The 21,319-nt window shown below is 42.2% G+C and overlaps 2 protein-coding genes across 2 annotated transcripts; one reads left to right on the plus strand and one right to left on the minus strand.

The window, feature by feature from the left end:
* The first annotated feature begins 2,634 nt into the window (after positions 1 to 2,634).
* Positions 2,635 to 10,062, plus strand: LOC132972696 (methionine aminopeptidase 2-like). The gene is made up of 11 exons (XM_061035721.1): positions 2,635 to 2,929; positions 3,726 to 3,839; positions 4,074 to 4,136; positions 5,552 to 5,654; positions 5,960 to 6,121; positions 6,349 to 6,530; positions 6,892 to 6,986; positions 7,635 to 7,731; positions 7,829 to 7,932; positions 9,025 to 9,140; positions 9,320 to 10,062. Exons 1-11 carry the CDS (start codon positions 2,755 to 2,757, stop codon positions 9,570 to 9,572), a joined length of 1,464 nt encoding a protein of 487 aa, XP_060891704.1. The 5' UTR covers positions 2,635 to 2,754; the 3' UTR covers positions 9,573 to 10,062.
* LOC132972695 (netrin-4-like) lies at positions 10,018 to 20,976 on the minus strand. The gene is made up of 10 exons (XM_061035720.1): positions 20,087 to 20,976; positions 19,364 to 19,920; positions 16,642 to 16,914; positions 15,267 to 15,393; positions 14,808 to 14,996; positions 13,841 to 14,048; positions 13,610 to 13,722; positions 13,397 to 13,465; positions 12,219 to 12,392; positions 10,018 to 11,838 (listed from the first exon to the last, which is right to left on the minus strand). Exons 1-10 carry the CDS (start codon positions 20,148 to 20,150, stop codon positions 11,696 to 11,698), a joined length of 1,917 nt encoding a protein of 638 aa, XP_060891703.1. The 5' UTR covers positions 20,151 to 20,976; the 3' UTR covers positions 10,018 to 11,695.
* Between the last annotated feature and the right edge of the window lie 343 nt (positions 20,977 to 21,319).

The raw sequence follows: 21,319 nt of genomic DNA on the forward strand, positions 1-21,319 counted from the left end.
AACAACCCACTCAGGATCTCTTGTCTCCTGGAGCCGCTCCGCCGTCCACTGACACAAACTGATCCGCTGAGGATCATCACAGGAGGTTTGCTTTGGCTGGATGATCCAACCTGGACACAAATAACATCCAGCTGAGGCAGCTGCAGTAGACCAGTGGCCTTCATAAATACAAAGATTCAGGTCCATGTCTTACCTGGGTATTTGCTGCTGTCTGAGGGGAAGGAGAAACTGAGGGTTGTGGAGTTGTGAACTGTTTGAGAATATAGAACGTCAACTGTACATTCACCTTTAAACTGACTCTGTATGAACAAAACAGACTTAAACATATAACTGAATGGCTCTGTCCACTGGTAAACATTCATTAAAACATCATCCCCAGCTACAAGCTGACTTGTCATATATGATAAAGCATCCTCTCACTTCCACAAGCCCACGAGACCATAGCTGTCATCAAAGTCAGTCTTTAAAGGTCATGAACATTTTTAATGACTTTTCCCTCTCATTACTCTCAAATGTATTGCTCCTATGACATCTAGATAAAAAGTGGAACTGGAAATGGATCCTTAAGGCTCTATCTATCCTGCAATATGATTTTTTTGTATACCTTTACCAAAACATGCCAATTATTTTTGAATGATGTCTATTCTATAATGGGTTTCTTGTGTCAGTAAGGCCTTTATCATTTGTTATTTATTCATTGATTAATACTTTACAAGGTAAAACCTACTTTGAATGCCAGGTTGTAAAAAAGGCATTTGGCTGACTTCAATAGTTTAATAACTTGCATTATTTTTGCATACAGCATTTTTAAAAAGTGATTTATCAAGACATTCTTGTCCTGAAGGATCACATCATAAAAAAATAAAACGTGATGACTTCCACACTAAGAGCACATGTCCATTGTCCATAATGATTCAGGGTTATTATTGGTTTTTAACAACACAAGATTACAGTATGGAGCCCCTGTAAAATTAGCAAAATCAACAAACTCTCTGAAATTCACCAGTTTCATGATCTGTAATGGTCTGTAATGGTAATCTTGTTAAAATTGCCTTTTTTGACTAAATCAAATTAATTCAAAAATCAATGATAGTGTAGAGCAAACATGTCAGAACATATTGTCCTTAATGTTATCCTGGAAAACATCATTAGGCATTCTGGCATTATTATTTTTTTTCTTATTTCTAAGATCAGACATCTTCAACAATCCGGTTGTAGAAGTTTTCTCTCAAACTCCATTCTTTCTTCTTGTGTTCTATAATTTAGGCCTACCTGTATTGGTGATTTGTTTTCGCTTTTTCTTGCGTGGATTTGAGCCAGCTTGTGGGTTTCTTGCAGAAGCAGTAATACTTCCAGCAACAGAGGTGTTTCTCATCTCGTTCCCCCCACTGTCATGGCTGGATTTAGCTCCATCCAGCTCTGGGGAACTTTTGAAATGTCCTCGCTTTTCCGTCTGCTCTGGACTATTCAAGTGCACAGCCCCTACAATCAGATCCTGCCAGGAATAATTCAGAATATTGACAATCCCGTCAGGAATCCGGCCACTCTTGGTCCAGTTACGCCGTGACAGCAGGAGAGCCAGTTCATCTAACAATTGAGGGGCTGCTCGTTTGTAAGAGTGAATCGGATCTTGATGGTCTATTATTTCAAAGGATGTCTCAAGTGTATCATCATCGTACGTTTCTGTTGACAGCATCTGAGGGATCTTATCACTTTCAAGTTTCTTTTTGTCACTTTCTTGACCACTAAGAGACAAAATAGAACATGTATTAGACAGATACGGAAAAAAAAAAGAATTTATTGCCATATTAAAATGGAATTACCTTCCTATTGCATCGTCCATTAAAGCGTCTTTATTTGTCACATTAGAATACAGAATATTGCTTCTTGATTCTTTAATCCGGCTTCGTTTTGTTGGCTGCAGAGATGTAAAAGACATTATTAGTGAACGTCTTCTTTCTTTTTTTAAACTGCAGTAAGCATGATAAATAATGAGGCCTACCTGATCAAAGAAATACAAAGGAGCGATCCTAGATCTAGAAGAGGTCATGTTTGTCTTTAAATGGAACCCACTTGCATTTCTTCTTTAGACTTCGACAAATGCAGATACAACGCAGCAGGCGTCCTTGGAAAAAATATCAACAAAAGCAAACTTGAAAAGCTTTTAAATCCACCTTTCACTTGTGTAGACATTACCTATGTCTGCCCATTGTGCTGGGCTTGTTGCTAGGTTACACAATTCTATACCGCCTGTTTATGCCTGCTGCAGATCACCGTTGCAGAGCTCCAATCTCATAATACACACAACATAAAATAACACACCAGAAGGTAGTGTTTCTGTATTGACACACAGGTGTAGTGACACACACGTTTTTTTTGTTTGTTTTTTCCAGTGAGGAGCTGCAGTCGTTCACAGGTGTGCGACAGGTAACCTGAAACTCAGTGTCTGGATGTTCAGAGAAAGTGATGATTCCAGCAGGCAGTGCAGCTTTTACAGGCCATGTGTCAGGACATGATGGTAACATAACCAAGCAGAGAGAGATTCAAGTGGGATTTTGCTGCTCTACTATTACAATGTGTCCCCAAATAGAGGGGGGAAAAAGAGATGAAAGTTTTGTGCTTCTCGGGACGAGGATCGTCTTCCTCTCCTCGGGTCAAGTCGTTGCGCACCGATCGTCTAATAGCTCATTATTGGCTCAGCTTCCTCCTCCAGCACACTTTTCTGCTGTGACCACTGGAGGCTCTCAGCAGCTTATGCGTCACTTCACCTCTCAGTCGCTGATCATGGCGGAGCTACAGCTCCAGCATGAAGTGCAGCCTCAACTTCTTAATGGGGACGTTTTAAACGAGGAGAGAGAGGGTGCAGACGCGACAGAATCAGTGAAGAAGAAGAGAAGAAAGAAGAAGAGGAATAAGACCACCGCACCAGGTAAGAAGAGGCATCACTTTGTGTTTAGAGAATCGATTAGGGGGGTGGGGGGGTGGGAGAGAGAGAGACAAATAGCGCAAAATTATCTCCTCAAGTGGCACTACGAGATAGAGCATGAGCGCCAAATATGCGGGACGGGAGACTTTTCAACCTGTCAGAGGATAGTCGTGTCCGGCTGTACCTGTCCCAACTCTTCTGTACCTGAGGGGGATTATCTGGAAACGGGACAATCTCCTTAAAAAAAAAAAAAAAAAAACAGAATGTGACTTTCAAACTGATTGAAAGCTGTCATTTGAAACCGTGAGTTGAGTGAAAATGTAGTTTTACTAAAGATTAGATATGTTCTGGTCTAGAAATCTTCCCTAAGCTGCATGGAATTATGTAATGGAAGTATCCACAGTTTTAGAGCAATAGGATGACAGGCACTGTACAAAGAACACCATGATAATTGCAGCCTTACTGCATCAAACTGTGGGAAAATAAAAGCCTGAAAAAGACTCCTTAAGTTAAGTCTTGTCCACACAGCTGTGTCTTTGAAGGGCTAAATGTCATAATGCTGCATGCTACATATGCCCTTGAGGATATCGACTCCTTAGGTATAGAAAGAAATTATGCACACACTCTGCCAAGTTGAGTCCATAGTGGATGGTGCGCTTTCTTGAAATGACTTTCTCAACCTCAGATAATTTACTCACTCTGCCTGTGTGTATGTGTGTGTCTCTGTGTGTGTGTGTGTGTGTGTGTGTGTGTGTGTGTTCACCTGCACATGCATGCACGAGGGTGTGTGACTTTGCAGCAGGGACAAATGAGGCTGAGGGGGATGGAGAACCTGGAGGTGTTGGTGATGTGACAAAACAGTTGGAGCAGCAAACCCTGGAGGACAAAGAGAGGGAGGAGGATGGAGAAGAAGGTAACTCCTCACCGGTATCATCATCATCATCATCATCATCATCAGCATCATCATCACCTGAAGTGGTTGTGGGAAAAACTTTTAAGCAAGCTGAGAAAAGTGCAACGATTAAATCCAGCTGGTCATATCTGCAATGTGATATCTGATTTTCAGTGGGACACGCTGGGAAGCCTCCCATCCTGTTGATATCTCTCACTTTGAAAACTGTATTGAAACTAACGATGCTTTCAACAGATGGTGAAGAGGGTGAGAACTCGGCTGGAAAAAAGAAGAAGAAGAAGAAAAAGAAGAAAGGATGTAAGACAACCATTTTCTTAGTGCAGTGAAACAAAATCACAAGTATTGTATTTCTCCGAGAGGAAAATTAGAACGTTACATTTGTTCAAAATAAGAACAAGAGTGACAGAACAGATGTAGAAAAAGTTATTCAGATAAATACAATAAAATACAAAAAGTATACCTCAGCTGAAGTAGTAAGAATAAAAATAGTAATAACATAATAAAGAAAAATGCTTTATGTTACGGAATAAAAATGATGTGATATGTAAGTAGCAGCGAAGAACAAATAGTTGTTGCAGATTGCAAACATATTGAATCTATTGCACATGAATGCAACATTAATGTAATTGGTAACGGTGTTGTCATTGGTGTACTACAAGTGAGAGATAAAAATCAACAAAGATTATGTGGCATTTTTATCTTGCACATGACACATATGTAGTAAACTGTAGTTATTTTCTGTTGGTCCTGTATTGCATAGCATTAGTTAGAGTTAAAGCAGTTAGAGGCATACAACAGATTTCTCTTTGCATCCATATAGGATAGGATAGGTTAATACTTTATTGATCCCCAGAGGGGAAATTTGGGCATTGCAGCAGAAAGACAGAGAAAGAAGTAATACAAAATTCACAGGATAGATAAGATAAATACAGATAGAAACAACAATAGGATGTATACAAAAAAAATATGAGTAGTTGAGCAAGACAGGACAATTACGAATTATGTGTAGTGGATGGCAAATTAAAGTGACCAGTGACGATATAAAGTGACATGTGTGATCAAAAAAAAAAATATATATATATATGTATATATATATATATATATATGTATATATATATATATATACATATATATATATATATATATATATATATATATATATATATATATATATATGTATATATAAAGATAGTATATATCAAAGCTTTGTAGATATAAGAAGTAGCAATGTGCACTGCAAAGGCTTATTTGATCTTAATCCTGAATGGAATGCATCAGAATCACTATAAATCATCTTGTTGATAGAAAAGGTGCATGAGAGGAGTTTGACTCAGTTAATTAGTGTCATGTTTGTTACAGAATGCAGCGCTGACACTGCAGGTGTAGGACAAAATGCACCAGGACCTTTTATGTCAAGTACAAAGTGAATGACATCATACTTCACATAAAGACATCAGAGTGATGCTGTGAAATACTCCGATAACTGTGCTACCTTGATAGAACTTTAGTCCACTTAATGATACTATAAGTGCTTTTATACTTTAATTCAACGGGTTTCTTTTACTCAAGGGTGTCTAACTTAATTAGCGCTGAAGTCAGGAACTGCACTGTATTCTGCAGCTAAGCTAAAACATGAATGTCATGTACATCAGGAGGATAACTTGTGTGTTCTTTCCTCTGCTTCTCCTTCTCTCCTTCTATCTGGGCCACAGTGAGGGGACAGACTGACCCTCCCTCAATCCCTATTTGCGAGCTCTATCCCAGTGGAGACTTTCCAAAGGGAGAGGAGTGTGAATATCCACCATCGAAAGACGGGTGTGTGACCTCCACATCGTCCCTCACACTCAGCAGTAGTCTTCCACTGTTTGACATGCTCAGTTTTTTTTTTTTATTCAGGTCTCTCTTTAGGCTGGACAAAGTCATCAGGTTTTTAATGTTTAGTATGGGCTTAAAATAAACCAGTTTTGTCAGATTTGGCTTCATGCTGGAGAGGATCAACAGCACTTTCACCTGTGCAGAGCTCCTACAAGAGCATGTCATATCCTCACAGCAAACATTTGCATAATGAGAAAATAATGAGAGCCTCTCTCTCTGCGGTGTGCCTGTCTACCTCCTACCAGGCGCAGTGCAGCGTGGCGGACCACCAGCGAAGAGAAGCGGGCGCTGGACAGGGCCAACGAGGAAATGTGGAGCGATTTCAGGCAGGCTGCCGAGGCACACCGGCAGGTCCGCTCCTACGTCAGGAGCTGGATCCAACCGGGGATGACCATGATTGACATCTGGTGAGAAATGCAGTGAGATGTCCTTGAGACTTCAGTCTTGGCTGCTGAAACCTACCTGGACTCATTTAAATATGAAACTGATATGGCTTTAGGGAAGAGGCTGTTTTGCAATGCATGAGAGCTGCTTTGTGGTTTCATCCTCTTTCTGGATGCAGAAATGTGCCCTGAAAACACTCTCATTGTTCCTTTCATCCATTGTCCCTGGTGCTGCTCTCTGCTTCTGGCAGTGAGAGACTGGAGGACTGCTCCAGGAGGCTCATCAAAGAAAACGGGCTAAAGGCAGGCTTGGCCTTCCCCACCGGATGCTCCATCAACCACTGTGCAGCCCACTACACCCCCAACGCAGGAGACCCCACTGTGCTGCGCTATGACGACATCTGCAAAATCGACTTTGGAACGCACATCAACGGTCAGAGCTCGCTAATAAGTATCAAAATGCTTTTGTGCCAACACTGTGCCATTTCACTTCTGGCATTTATCAAGACACAGAAAAAAAAAATGTATGATGGCATTGTAAGTCGTAAAGTCTGGGATAAACTGGTATTGAAAGCTAATGAACTTTGACTTTTTCAAGATGAATTCTTGCTGAATATTTCTGCATGATTACCTCACAGGAAGTGTGATAATGACACCAAAAAAAAAAGTGGGTGGGGGGCTTTACTCATAGCCTCCGATCTTCCCTGGAGAATACAGAAGCAAAAAAAAAAAAAAGAGTAAGCGGGTTAGTTGAGATAATGTTTTTCTTCATGAAACTTTGTTTGGTCTTTCAGGTCGAATCATAGACTGTGCCTTCACCGTCACCTTCAATCCAAAGTTTGACCGGCTGCTGGAGGCTGTGAATGATGCAACCAACACCGGCATTAAGGTGACACACATTAAGTGTCAGTTCTGTTTGGCTCTTATCTTTGAGCCAAGATAAATGTTGTGGTGAAATGTGACTTGATGTCACAAAAAATGGGAAGGCGTGGGTAAAGTATCGATGAAATCCTGCTAACAAGAAATACATTTTTATCACAAATAAATAATGACAATTATGTACATAGCAAGCAAATAATAAATAACACAAGATACGTAAAGTTTTTTTTTTCAAGCAGCAAAAGAAATACAAAAACTTGTTAAAAAATAAAGCAGCCATCAAGTGCCAAAAAGTAGAATTATGTTTTGTTTCTTATATCCAGAATCCATTATTACCTCTGGTGGACAATAAAGATTTATTCTATTCTATCCAAGTGCATTGTTAGTGTAAGTACATGTCAAGTAAACTTCCATGAGATTCATATTGTCCCTGATTCAGAGTAATTCATGAATAACTATTCATTATTTTGCCACTCGTTCCTGTTTTGTTCCTTACCTGTTCATTAGAGTTTGTGTACTTTACTTTAAAGCTCATCACCTAAACACATCACACATAAACCAAGAGGACACATATCCCTTACAGGCCAGACTGTCTCTCATGTGAGGAATGTGATCCCGTTGTCTCTGATGCCGGTTTTAAACATTTTCTCTGCCACAGTTTGCAGGGATTGATGTGCGTCTGTGCGACGTCGGTGAGACCATTCAGGAGGTCATGGAGTCGTATGAAGTCGAGATAGATGGGAAAACGTATCAAGGTAATGTCAGCTCATTTATCAGCTTTTTTTCTTCGTGCACATGCTCTGTGCCGCTCTCTGTTCACGAAACCTCTGTGTGGTACTGCTGTCTTTGCAGTGAAGCCAATCAGGAATCTCAATGGCCACTCCATTGGACAGTACAGGATACACTCAGGGAAGACGGTCCCTATCGTGAAAGGCGGAGAGGCCACGAGGATGGAGGTGTGTGAAGCTTTGTTGATGCAACTCCAAATCGTTCTTTAAACTTAATGTGGATGTGGCCATTCTCATCTTAGAGCAGAAAGCAACACTCCAGCTTCTTTTTGAACCAGAGAGTCTGAAATTAAACCTTTATTAGCTGCTCAAGCTTGCTTATAAATAAACCCTTTTTAATTCTTGAGTGTAATTGGAAGAACACGCGGCTGGTTAGGGTTACGACGGGGTGTGCAGAAGTGTTCCAATTCAGTGCTCTAACAGCATCTTAGTCACCCTCGTCAGCACTTTAATTACACCTTTTAATGGAATTACCAGCCGCATAGAGGAGCAACACGTGTTCACACTCATCAGCTCCTCATTTCCCAGAAAAAAGCACTGAATCGTGAGCATCCAGAGCTCATTAACGTGCAGATTCTTCATCAAATTGGAACATGGTTTCCTTATACAGAGAGTACAAATAGACCCATGCCTGCCTCACAGCTGCACAGCTGCAGTATATGAATGTATTTGGACAGAACTGAGCGTTTTAATTGGCAAGTTGCTGTGTCAAGCTTTTTACCTGTGTGTGTGTAGGGGGGGTGCTGCTGCTGCTGCTGATGAGGCAGATTTATGTGCTGTATTTTTAGCTGAAGTGTGTTGGTGTAACAGGCCCATTACCCTCTTTGTGATCAGAGAGCGCACGGCTGGAGTGGCAGCTGGGCGTGCGACGGGGCTGCTAGCACTTTGACTGATTATCGGTGCAGCGAGAGAGGGTGTCGCAGTGTTATCAGCTAATACCACAGGGACTCCGACAACAGCCGCGCGCTGATAGAGACACAGGAAGCCAATGAGACCCGGCCAATCAACTCGCACAAGGCGCTGCTGCAGAAAGGACCCCGCTGTCCTTAATAGACTACACACGAATGTATCAGCCGCTGGCATCTTGAGCTTTTTGTTAAATTTACTCCCAGTCCCCCTGGAGTGCTCTTGTCCTTTCAGTAACATCAAACCCGCTCGGCTTGTGTGAATGTGCATGAAAGGCTGCATCCCTTTATCTTGCCTTTAACTCCACGTTTAACTTCAAAAATAAAACCCTTGTCTTCTCTTGGTGCCTCTCAGGAAGGTGAAGCTTACGCCATTGAGACATTTGGCAGCACAGGAAGAGGTGCAGTCCACGATGACATGGAGTGCTCACATTACATGAAAAACTTCAATGTTGGACACGTACCAATAAGGTTAGCTCTTCCTTTTTTTTCATCTAATCCCTGCTCTGAAAAAAGAATAAGGAGTTTATTTAGAGGTTGATTCTTCATCTTCTGTTAGCCAATTGATAATTCTAACTTAGCGACGCATGTCTACATACTTTGAAGCATCTCTCCACTTTGTCTCACTCTCTGTTATCACTGTGCTACAGACTTCCAAGGGCTAAACATCTGCTGAATGTGATCAATGAGAACTTTGGCACTCTGGCATTCTGCCGCCGCTGGCTGGACCGGCTCGGAGAGAGCAAGTACCTGATGGCGTTGAAGAATCTGTGCGACCTCGGCATCATAGACCCGTACCCACCTCTCTGCGACATCAAGGGCAGCTACACCGCCCAGTACGAGCACACCATCCTACTCAGGCCCACCTGCAAGGAGGTGGTGAGCCGGGGGGACGACTACTGAGCATGTGCCAAAACTTGAGGCGAAACTGGGAGGAGCATGACAGCTCTGAGACAACAGACCTCTGCAGACTGACAGCAACTTATGCAATATTTCTCTGACCTATGTACATTTCCACTGCTTCTGTACCTTTAGGCCATTAAATAAGCAAGAGCAAAAGACTTGTGTCATGGCAGTAGCTTCATAGTGTGGTTTTTTTTTTAATCAAAGGATTAAGCCAATAGACAAAGGGACATTTCTTTAAATAATGTAGAGCTACCATTATAGTCAAATATTGATGTGCTGCTTTTAGGAAATATGCAAAAGGAAATATATGCAAAAAGAATCATGCAAAAAAGATTTATGGGAACTCCTTGGCTAACAATGCTGAGCTTTATTGCCTTGTTAAGATCTGATGGTGAAAAAACTGCTACGAAATATTTATATTTCTATATTCATTTGCTCTATTTTAATTTGAGGCAGTTTTATAAGAAATAAATTGTTATAAATCTTGCTTTGATTGCTGTGAATTTCTTTTTTTTTCTACAAAGGTTTCACATACTAAATTGTTAGTTAGAATACCAAAAACCGATGACGCAAAAGTGTTGTTCTCTCTTTTTGCCAATGGAGGGCGGCACTAAAACATGGGTCATACATCAGTCAGCCTCCTCGACATGCCAAGATGTTACAGTAAGACACATCGGGCTATTTATAGCCCTCCGCCTCAGCACAAAGGTACCATGGAATGTTATAGACTCTTCCCATCAGCATTAAGAGTGAGCACACTGACGTTTAGTTAAAGTGGTTTAGATTTAAAAAAAAAAGAACATACATGACTCACAGGAATGGCATTACATATCACAGAGACAGCATCATGCATCAGCTCCCTTAATCACCCACTTTGTCCTTTCAAAGATCAAATTCCAGCCCATTCTCTCTTCTTTTAGTAAAGTCTTTGGGACAAGGACATGGCCGGTGATGTCACAGTTGAGGAATGCATCATGTCTCCTCGCAGAGTTTCTCCTTGTCCTTGGAGACAGTGGACTCGGACTATTCTTAACTGGACCCGTGCTCAAAATTTGGCCTGCGGTTGCTGTATCTGATCTATGATGTCAATGAGTATCCGGGCTTTTAATACATATTTATTTCGGGGCATCAGGAGTCACTGGCCAGAGAGAGAAGCCTATGTTCAGAGTGTATGTTCTTTTCCCACAAGGGTTTCCGAGAGGCCGTGTCTTCTGAATCCTTGAAGTAGGTCAAATGAGGACGGCGGAAAATCCTCACAAAACAAGTCTGACAACGCTGACAATGATCCACTCTTGTAACTGCCCAAGCCCTAAGAGAACAGTCAATCCTGAGTGTTTAAGCTGCTCGTGTGTACTTCAGACACTCCAGAAAGTGTGTTTTACTCTCGTCAGACAGCAGGCGTTCCAGGGTCCTGGAGCAGAGCGGAGCAGCTCAGATTATTTCTCCTGATTCCTTTAATGTTTTTCTTTTTTTTTTCATCCTCTACTCTCATCCAGGGCTTTCTTGTTCTGACCTGCACAGTCCCACACTCTCTGCCAAGGACATGAAGCACACACACACACACACACACACACACTTGCCCACATTCTGACTTTGTGTCATTCATGATTTATCTTCGATATCTGTGAAACGACTAGAATGATTTGCAGGATTCCAGAGTAAACAACCTTCAGTGAAATAGATACAGTAGGCCTTGGCTGTACTCCGGCTCATCAACTCTGACGGCTAGCAAATAAAACATAATTGAGTGTTTAATATGCATTCCTTACTGTTTCATAAATAACCTGGAATCATGAGCTGCAGCAGACAGCAACAGGAATAAGATAGTTACAAGATAAAGTTTGTTTTTTGTCCTGATTAAAGTTCTGTAACTTGTTTTCATTGATCCTTAAGTTACTAGTCGTTCTTTAGAGGTTTCTGCTAACTGTTTGTGCTCATTTCTACCACATATCAACAACCACTGCTTTGCAGCGCTGTCTCTTTGGAGTGTAAAGTTCACTTTGTAGAGTTCCCGCAGCAGGCACCTGATTTATCTTTCATGTTAGCGTCCAACAATATTCAAACAGTCCCTCTGTTCGTTCTGTTTCTCTGGCTCTTCGCCTAATTTTTCTTTGCACTTCTTAGCGCTGGCCACAGTCTGCTCTGAGGATGTGGAGGATTTTGGGTCCCAGACTGGACTTCCAGGCTTTAACCAGACTCTTTGTGTTGACCATCAGCTGGCTGCTCCTCCAGTCCCCGTGACCAGCCACCAGGTACTCAGATCCTGGAGACAAAGCAGCAGAGCCTGATTCAATTTCTACTCAGAATGATACTAAGATACACAGAACTGAAAGAACACACATCTTTATATAACCAGAATAAACCAGTTAAATACTGTGCTGCTCTGAATGTTGCCAGAAATGATTATTAGGAAAGCGTTGGATGTGAAATAGTCCCATAAACCAGAGGTTGCTTTAATCTCTAAGCTGTGAATGTTCGTTTTAAATGAGTGATGCCAGGACGTTGGCACACACTCAAAGCCTCAGTGAGCGGCGACAAAGATCCTCTATTCAGCACAAAGCTGGCAGTTTGTCCACTCCAGAGCTGACTAATTATAAGCTTCTGCATCGTGAGTGATAAAAAAGTTTCTCATTTGGAGCTGACCTGGGTTGAGGATGGGGCAGGTACAGCCCTGTGCGGTCCAGGACTCTGGGTAGAGAGTGACAGTTCCTCTCTGGATCTTTAACTGTGGGTTCTGGAAAAATACTTTTTTGACCTTGACCTCCACCTCTGCATGGGAGCCTTTATCGTGAGCTGACATCACCCTCACCAGCAGCACTGCCAAGGAAAGAGAGTCAACAAACAAGAGCAAAATACAATCATCCGTCCTGCCACTCAAACAGGAAACCTTATGCACCAAAGAACCTTTTTTAAACGTGTTACTCAAAGTAGAAAGGTACATTCCTCAGATTTGATACATCCACATCCAGTTTACTGGTCATAAGGAGAAGAACAGAGTCTCTGAAAACAATGGGATAATGTCCTCTGTGACCCCAGAGAAGCTTTTTAAAGCTTAGGAAAATAACCAGTTATCTCATCAGGATTAACTCTACTTGGGATTTTGAGACTTGACCAACAGCCATCATTATAAGCTTGAACAGAGAGTTTGAAAGATGCTGACCTTGAATAAGCAGGGAGTGTCTAATAAAAGGTTGTTTTTGAATTGAAACATGGAAATTGTAGGACGCAATTCTATGTGTGCTACAGACTGACGTCAGATATCTTTTTCAGCTGCTGAATCATTAGACCACTAGAATGGCTGTGTTAGGAAAGGCTGTACTGAGTTATTTTTTGTCTTTTATTATTGTTTTTGTTTTGAAGACAAGCCACACATCAGTGCCAAAATATCCCAGCATTCAACTGATGTACATGCTGAAGTAAATATGCCAACACATGTAGTCATATGCCAGCAGATGCACATGGCTCAAGAGTTCAGGGAAAAAAGGAGACCGCAGTCAAGAAAAGAAATGGGTGTAAACGTTTCAGTGTTCAGAAGTTTACAACAATTTCCTTTGTAAATGTTTTGCAAAGGAAAACACTGGATGTAACGTGTTTGGCCTCAGTGAAACACAAACACGTGTTGTGGCTGGCAGCTTCCAAAAAAATGTAAACAGAAACATTGTTTTGGAGGGACTGCAGAAAGCACCTTTAAGGAGTCACCAGATAAGACATCTAAACAACAGTGGGAAAACCACTGGCTTTTTTTTCAACATTTAGAATTGTATTCTGAGCAAATCTGACGGATTTTTAACACGAGACAAAATGTAACTCTCAGCTCTTACCGTAGTCGTACTCTGCAGCACAGAAGAGTTTAGGGCTGCCAAGAGCAACCTCCACACACTCACATTTCTCTGGAAGATAATGAATATCGTTAATAAGATTCATTCAAATCATGATGATGTATGATTTTTTATCAGGATCAGCAAAGCAGCATTTTCATGTCAGTGGGCTGATGTGAGTGCAGTGTGTTAAGTGTGATATGACCTGTGACTCACCAGAGTGGTGCAGTGCAGAGAAAAGCTCCTCTACCCTAAAGGGTGCCGTCTCACTATTATTGCTGCTGTGTCCCATGTGGCCAATGGCTGTATAGAAGACCTCCTCAACCGAGCTGTGCCGCAGAGGTAAAAGCAGTCAGGGGCTCAGGGTTAATAACCCAGAATGCACTCTACCTCCACACCATGCATCACTTTAAGTACACATACATATGGATAAGTCCTGGCACTCACCCAGATATACAGTCGCCGGTGTAAGGGTCACACTCCCCTGTGCAGTCACATGGACGGCAGCCGTATTCATGAAGCCCCCAGTATCCCAGCATGCAGCTGTCACAACGGGGGCCTCCTACACCTGGCTTACAAGTGCACTCCCCGCTGCTGGGGTTACAGAGAGGGCGACCACCTGAGAGGACTGAGCCTACAAGGTGGCAGGAACAGGCTGCAGAGACAGACAGAATAGGAGCAGTGCATGTTAACATCTCTGTTTGTAAGTCAAAAGACGTGTAACCTTTTCTGGCAAAAGCGCTCTGAGTACATGAAGAGCCTGGACAGGACAAACACACTTGTTTTACTTTCATATTGCCATGGGATTTCAGTGTGCGAAAATATGTTTGCTTGTGCTTCTGCGTGTTTTATCATCCGCCTGTAACGAGGGACAAGCTGGGAGTGTGTACTCGACATGCTCTGAGCAGCTGCAGCAAAAACAAACAGTAAATCACTCTCTCTCGCTCTCTCTCTGCTCTGTCAGACCTGCTGCCTGATGCTACGCTGTGATGACAGATTTATTTTTTTGTTACAGACTTGTTTCCAGAAAACGGCATGTTTGGTCTTAAAAACGCTGCAGCGTGCCTGGGAGGGGGAGAATGAGAAAAATGCGCTTGCACGGTCCATGGGAAATTCCTCCATTGTTCGTAATCACAGTCACATTCCAAAATAGTGCAGTCTCCGTCATTCCTGCTAAGGAGCGATCTAAAGGCGTCTCACTTTCTCATCACTGGCAGGGCAGATGCATAGAAAGGACGCTTCGGGAAAACTTCCTTATCAAAGAGATCATTTTGAGGGTCAAATAAATCTTTCGCTCAATTGCCACCCTCTGTGTTTCAAAGGCTTCCCTTCCTTAATTGGAATTCCCTGCTGGCACTCGTCCACACAGAGTTATAGTTTCAGTCTGAAGAAAAACAGTTTTTAAGGGCCTTACATGTGCAGGAGTCAGGGGCAGTTTTGGGTCGGCTAGGGTCTCTGAAGAAGCCTTTCTCGCAGTACTGACAGTGACGGCCCTCTGTGTTGTGGCGGCAGTCATCACACACGCCTCCACTCCGCCGTCCAGATGCGAGCCACGGTCCACGACTGAAGTGGCAGCTCTTGGCGTGACCGTTACATTTGCACTCTAGGTTGAGACGGACAGACAAACAGACTGCGAGGTTATTTCTTGCCTTGAAGATCTTTCAATTTGGAAGCCCTCAGCGATAGCAGTGACAACTCATGCAGCTCGGCAGCTGACATAAAAAAAAATTTAAAAAAAGAGGAAGTGCTCTGTGATTCATCAGGCGTGAGCGTCTAAAGGTTACTTGTGATATATGAGGCTAAATTCATTCTGGAGATAAGTCTACATGCTGTGTGTCCTACTCTGCATTTGACTCTGTGCCCCATCACTCACTCTGGCACTCATGCGGCGTCCCTGTGATGCCGTTGGCAGACTGCCAGGGTCGGTCATTGTAGAAAGGAGCACAGCGCTCGCAGTGGTCACCGGCCGTGTTATGTCTGCAGACACACTTACCATGAACCTGCCAGGCAAAAGAAACAGACAGGAAAATTAGTTTGAACTTTGTGGAATCTTCATTAATCTTATCATTTTTTTCTGAATATAGTCTCTTGTAAGTTTTGGGAGTCTTTCATTTTTCTTTAAAGGGATATTATTTTGTGTATTTATTTTGTATGATTTCTCATTTAAAGATTATTTTTGAATTATTTACAACACCTACAGTCCTTACCACCTTAAAATCCTAAACCATGATTGCCTTATCAGAGGCGGGACCTATGTTCAAATAATTAGGGCTTTGTTGTGTAACAGGGTGGTATTAGCTTTTTGTTTTAACGTTTACTGTTAATACTTTAATTTTGGACCTAAACATACATCTTCTATTGAGTCCTTGAAGAATTAAGGTCTTAAGCAAGCGGCAAACTCTGGTGTTGAAAAATGAAACCAATGCAGACGTGCAAAAACCTGCAGTACCTCAAGTGTCCACTTGATAATGGCTACAGAAGCCCCGGAAGTCACATACACACCCATTCAAAAATCTCAGTTTTTACAACAGAAACATATTTACAGCCTGGTTAGAAATAATAATTCAGTCTGAATATCTCAAGGCTTTATGGGCACACACTATAAGGGGGGTAAATTGTTTTATAATTTATCCATTTTGATTTTATGAAGGATAAGAGTTATTCATAATAAGGCGCATGGCTGACCTGTCTGACTGTTTGTATTCTTGTACACATTCACTTTAACTTTAACTGATGCTGATTTTTAGCACCAAAGCCACCACATGTGGCATCTGTTATACTATGTAATTATTGCAACACACCAACATCTACATACACAATCAAACTGCCTGTGTAACAATTGGCTCTGTTCTCCATTTACAGTCAAGGCAATAACATGACCAAGACAAAGGATTTTGAAGGCATTATGCTGAATACTATAATGAAGGTTTCCACATGGTTAAATCCCTGTAATGGTAGGTAAAGCTGTTGCCTAATATCCAGCCTTCACCGCAGTGTTTAGCTTCAGCAGCACATACCAACACACAGCTAAGTAATGAGGGAGTGGTGGGAATCAAACCACAAACAGTATAGTCCCAAACTTACCAAACAGAACAAAGGCAATATGAAGCGGCTTTCAGACCTCAGATTGACACAACATCTCCGTGCAATTTCACAACAGATACAACGGCGCAAGAGCTTTTCCTCGATTGGTTAGTTGTGCACCTGGAAGCTGTATGTGTGCAATAAACCAGTCGAAAATCACTCACCATGTTGTTTGTTTTCTGTAGACCGGGTTTGTAGCCACTGGCTGGCACACAGTGCTCAGCATGTCCATTACAAAGGCAGCTGCCTTTCACAATAAAATCATATATGGCAAAATGTTGTGTGGGGAGGGCGGCAGCGTCAGGATGTTTCGCCTGGCAGGGACACGGCTGCTGCTGCAGCAGACGCACTCTCAGGTTGGTGATCATGAGCTGCTCCTGGGCTGCTGGTCCATATGGATCCACTGAGTGCCAGGGTGACAACGCTCGATAGATCACCTGGACATCAAAGAAAAGAGGACATACAAAAAAAAATCTTAGAAATGTGCTGTTTGACTTTTTAGTCTTTTAAGCGAATGATCAAATTGATATAGAGCCAATGATTAAGATGGAAACAAATGATGTACGTTTATCAAAGAAAAAAACAGGCATCAATCTTGTTTGTCTGCCATGCTCCTTTTGTAGCTGCTGTGCTAGAAAAGTCAGACGAGCTCCAATGTAAACATGGAGCTCTCATCTCTCATTAGATGTGTTACAACGTTTGTTTTTCAGATACAACATCTCTTCCCCATTTACAATTTACACAGGTTATTAATCCTCATCTTAGGTCAAGTATGAAAACTGTTCAACAGGCAATCAGGAAATACGATTAAAAATATGAAGCATTGGTGAAAGAGCAAGTGGACAAACATAAAATAATGTCCTCACAGTTAAGTCTCACTTGAATAACAACTTATCTCAAACACGTCCTTTTTTAAAGAACTGATGTTATTATTTGACTTTAACTTGTTCAGTGTTTTAAAGTCCATACCGCCATCAACCCACATGTTAAATTGTTAACTTAACGTCGTTACATTTTATAGTCCAACAATCTTTACCTCATACATTTTGCAGTGTAAACAAGAGAGGTGCTGATGAGGGACATTTTTTGTTATGTGACATAAATAGTAAATGATAGAGTTCACTTTAGCTAAGCATGTTTTATTGAATCAAATGCTAAATCTTGTTCCCTGCAAGCAGAGTTCAATTAAAAATTAAATTATGAATGTGTTATTTAATAGCCGAAACACACCAAACAACTTTTAGGGTATGTCTTGCATGTTTAGCAAAAGAGACACCATTTATGTTAAGGGTAAGGGGCTTACAAAGAGAGGGCTGACATACTGTAACAAGACACATATTTGTTGCAGATAAACTGTAATTATGAGATCAGTCAAAGCCATATATTTATTGAAACATTCAGCCAGAACCTCCCAACATGGTCTGAGCCTCTTTGTCCCTGTGAGAGTCTCTTTGACCTGATCTGTGTGAATAAAAGGTCTGCTCATGAATTAACCATAGCTGATTGTCTGGCTCAGCACCGGCCCGTGATGATGCAGCAGGTCAGAAAAGCGCTTTGAGGAAACATCAGAGGTAAGAGTGAACATTGATATTCGGCCTGTGCATGTCAAAGCAGTTTGCGGCTCAGAAAGCTGGCCTGACTAAAAAGGTCTCCCACAGCTGATCAGAGGAGATCAGTTTACAAAGCCCGGTCAACTGTTTGTTCAGTGGGTTGTGTGATATCGGCTTATAGTGCGCTCTGGTGCCAATCCACAGACAACAAGAGCAGAGCAGATGGTGAGTGTTACCGCTGTGAAGCCCCTGACGGTGTGTTTTCATGTGGTCTCCCTCGGATGTCAGAAATATTTTATTTTACTTTATTTAAATATAAAGAAACTTTTTCTTTGTCCTTTATCTTCATTAAATGTTAAATTAGGACTGCCCTGCATGTTAGGGGCGGCTGTGGTTCACTTGGTAGAGTCGTCGCCTCTTAACTGGAAGGTCAAGGGTTCGATCCCCAGCTGGGTCCGATGTGTCCTTGGGCAAGATATAACCCTGAATTGCTCCCACTGCTTCGGTGGCGGTGTATGAATGGGATTAGTTACTTCTGATGGATGATACTACATAGCGATCACTACCATCAGTGTGTGTAAGAGTGTGACATGCAGTGTAAAAGCACTTTGAGTAGTCGGAAGACTAGAAAAGCGCTATATAAGCTCAAGTCCATTTACCATGTTGCTCGAAAACCTACAATTAAATCATAGTATGACAATATGATAATGTCATTGATTTTCAGAATATATTTTTTTAAATAAAGGATTTAATTCATGTATTATGTAAACTAAACGAACACAATGTAACCCAGCTGTAAAAAAAAAAAAAAATGACAAAAGTTTAGTCTGATGTAATTCACAAAGGTGCATTGAATACTGTGCAGTTAAGATTTTTTTTAAATTTGATGGGTTATAAGGCCTGCGTTCTTTTCTTTTCTGTGTTGTATTTTTCAGCCATTTTTAGCTTTATTAGATAGGACAGCTGAAGAGAGGCATGAAATGTTGAGAGGAGAAAGAGGGGAGGGGGAGGGGGGGATGCCATGCAGCAAAGGGCCAAGATCGCATTGGAACCCTCAGCCGCTGTGATGAGGACTACAGCCTCTGTACATGTGGCTTGAAAGGTGTTACATGGAAGGAGCTAAATGAATCCCCACTGCATTACAGTCATCCACAGTTGGATCTACAAAGGGCATGAGGACCTTCTACAGGTGTTTTTGTTCTCTTTACCTCAGTTCTTGTAAAGTAAAACACCTGTAATGTTGGTTATTTACCTGCAGAGTTATGTCCCCCATTCCACACTGTCAAACACACCTCTTGTATCTTTAACACACCATGTTAACACTTTGTGCACTCACCTCTCCTCTGGTACAAGGGGAAGCTCCTGAATACTTTGAGGTGCAGGTTGCTCCACTCTCCAAAGCAGGCGAGCCCTCAGCCAGCCCAAACACCTCCACACAGTCCCTGGCGAAATACCTGAGGGTCTTCCATGTGTGCCCATAGTCCTGGGAACGCTCCAACACCATGGCAGCAGGGCGCGGGGAGCGGAACACCAGGATTAGGTGGGTGAGGAGGAACTCCGTCTCCAGGTCGAGCTGGAGCGTCTCCACCTTCACCGCCTCTGCAGACTGCCACCAAGAGTCAGGGTTTCGGAAGGGGGAGTCATTCATGGCGGAGGGAGGGTGCGCCTGGCCGGGGACAGCAGAGTTGCACTGACCACACTTTGCAGCCCGGCAGGACCCCCTGCTGCGGGGGGCGGACGTCTCTTTGTAGAAGCAGAAGGGCTCCGAGGAGTTGGATCCGCAAACCGACAGGGTGCTCAGTAGTCTACCCTGGGCCAGGTTGCCCATGCGGGGGTTACAAGCTCGTCTGGAGCAGCGGCTCATGGCAGCTGGACTTTTGTGTTTAGACATTTCTGGAAAGAAAAGATGAGTTTATCTTACAGTGAGAGAGAAAAAATGCAATAAACAACACATTTTCTTATTAAGAGAGCGTGTCTCTCGGGCACCACAGGATTTTTGTTATTATAACTCTTATAAAGTGCCCGGCTTAAACGTAAGTCACCACAGGTTCAAACTCACCGGTTGGATGAGGAAAGGGTGCGCTCACCGGGATGAAGAAAAGTAAAGTCCACAGTATCATCATGATAAGTAGTCGTGCCGCTATTTCTGCATAAAAGTCAACTGTTGTTTATTCCACGAAAGAAGAAACGCGCCCTCAACCCCTGGATCCAATAACATCGAGTCCTGAATAGTGCAACATGTTGCTTTTAGAACTACCACAAACGCTCACGACGCAGTTAAACAAAATACAACACGCAGTAACAGGAGATCATTTTGGTCCTTCATGGTGTAGAGACCTGTGGTATTAAGTCATATTATCTGACAGCGTTAAAGTCATTATCTGTCAATAAGTCCATCCCAAGCGCTTCAGGGTTCAACGTGTTGTGGTGCGTTCATTGACATTTTGGAATATGAAGACGTTAGCCCCGCCCACTCCTTGTTCCTTCGCAGACCCCTCCCACCCTGATTCCTGAAAACAGATTTTTCGGTGGAAAACCATCTTTGGCAGACATCTCAGTATATCATATATATCCATCTTTTTTTTTTTAATGCTTTTTTTCCTCATGATTTTGTTTGTATGAATGACACTTAATTTATTTTCCCAATCAATTAACATTTATTTACCTCACATATCTATATCCCTTAAACTTTTACCCACATTTACCCTCAAGCAGCATCATTTTTTCTCTACATTCCTCATTTAACACCTTAGTTAGTTGTCATGTATTTAGATCATCATTAGTCTAACACAATCAATTGATCACTTCAAACATCCGTCCAGGTGCTGTCCAATTGTGTTACATTCTGGCCACATATCTGCACTTACTTCTAAGTGCCACTCATTTACCGGGCTTTACCGGCCTCGTCAGACAGACAACAGCCCTGCACCTGAGGCGTCGCACAACCCTTGACACCAGCAAGAGAGGCATGCCTTTTTTTCCTTTACTTTAACAATGACATCACCTCATGGAGACATGTCGTTGGAGAAAAAAAAGAGTGTAATATTACAGGCAAGTTTTGCCATTGGCTAAGATATATCAAAATCACTGGGTAGCATGTGAAAAGTTTTTCAATTGTGGAAAGTCTGTGAAAAAAATGGATTAGAGGGGACAAAGACAGGAGAGGGTGTTGAGTGAAGATGAAAGAGAACAGTGTCAGTGTGAATATACATCATACCTGTGAGTACATGAGGTCAGGAGTAATCTGTTCTCACTTTGAATACGGCCTGTCGTATGAATCATCCTCTCGCAT

This window comes from Labrus mixtus, chromosome 4 (assembly GCF_963584025.1).
Source record: "Labrus mixtus chromosome 4, fLabMix1.1, whole genome shotgun sequence".
Taxonomy (NCBI): Eukaryota; Metazoa; Chordata; class Actinopteri; order Labriformes; family Labridae; genus Labrus; species Labrus mixtus.

Bases quoted from the DNA above. Each gene is read 5' to 3' on its own strand.
- LOC132972696 (XM_061035721.1), top strand. From the start codon at position 2,755: ATGCGTCACTTCACCTCTCAGTCGCTGATCATGGCGGAGCTACAGCTC. The intron at 2,930-3,725 runs GTAAGAAGAGGC...GTGACTTTGCAG, and splicing joins GAATAAGACCACCGCACCAG to CAGGGACAAATGAGGCTGAG. The intron at 6,122-6,348 runs GTGAGAAATGCA...TGCTTCTGGCAG, and splicing joins ATGACCATGATTGACATCTG to TGAGAGACTGGAGGACTGCT.
- LOC132972695 (XM_061035720.1), bottom strand. From the start codon at position 20,150: ATGATGATACTGTGGACTTTACTTTTCTTCATCCCGGTGAGCGCACCC. The intron at 14,049-14,807 runs GTAAGGCCCTTA...CTGTCTCTGCAG, and splicing joins TGCCCCTGACTCCTGCACAT to CCTGTTCCTGCCACCTTGTA. The intron at 13,466-13,609 runs GTGAGTCACAGG...ATTATCTTCCAG, and splicing joins CTCTGCACTGCACCACTCTG to AGAAATGTGAGTGTGTGGAG.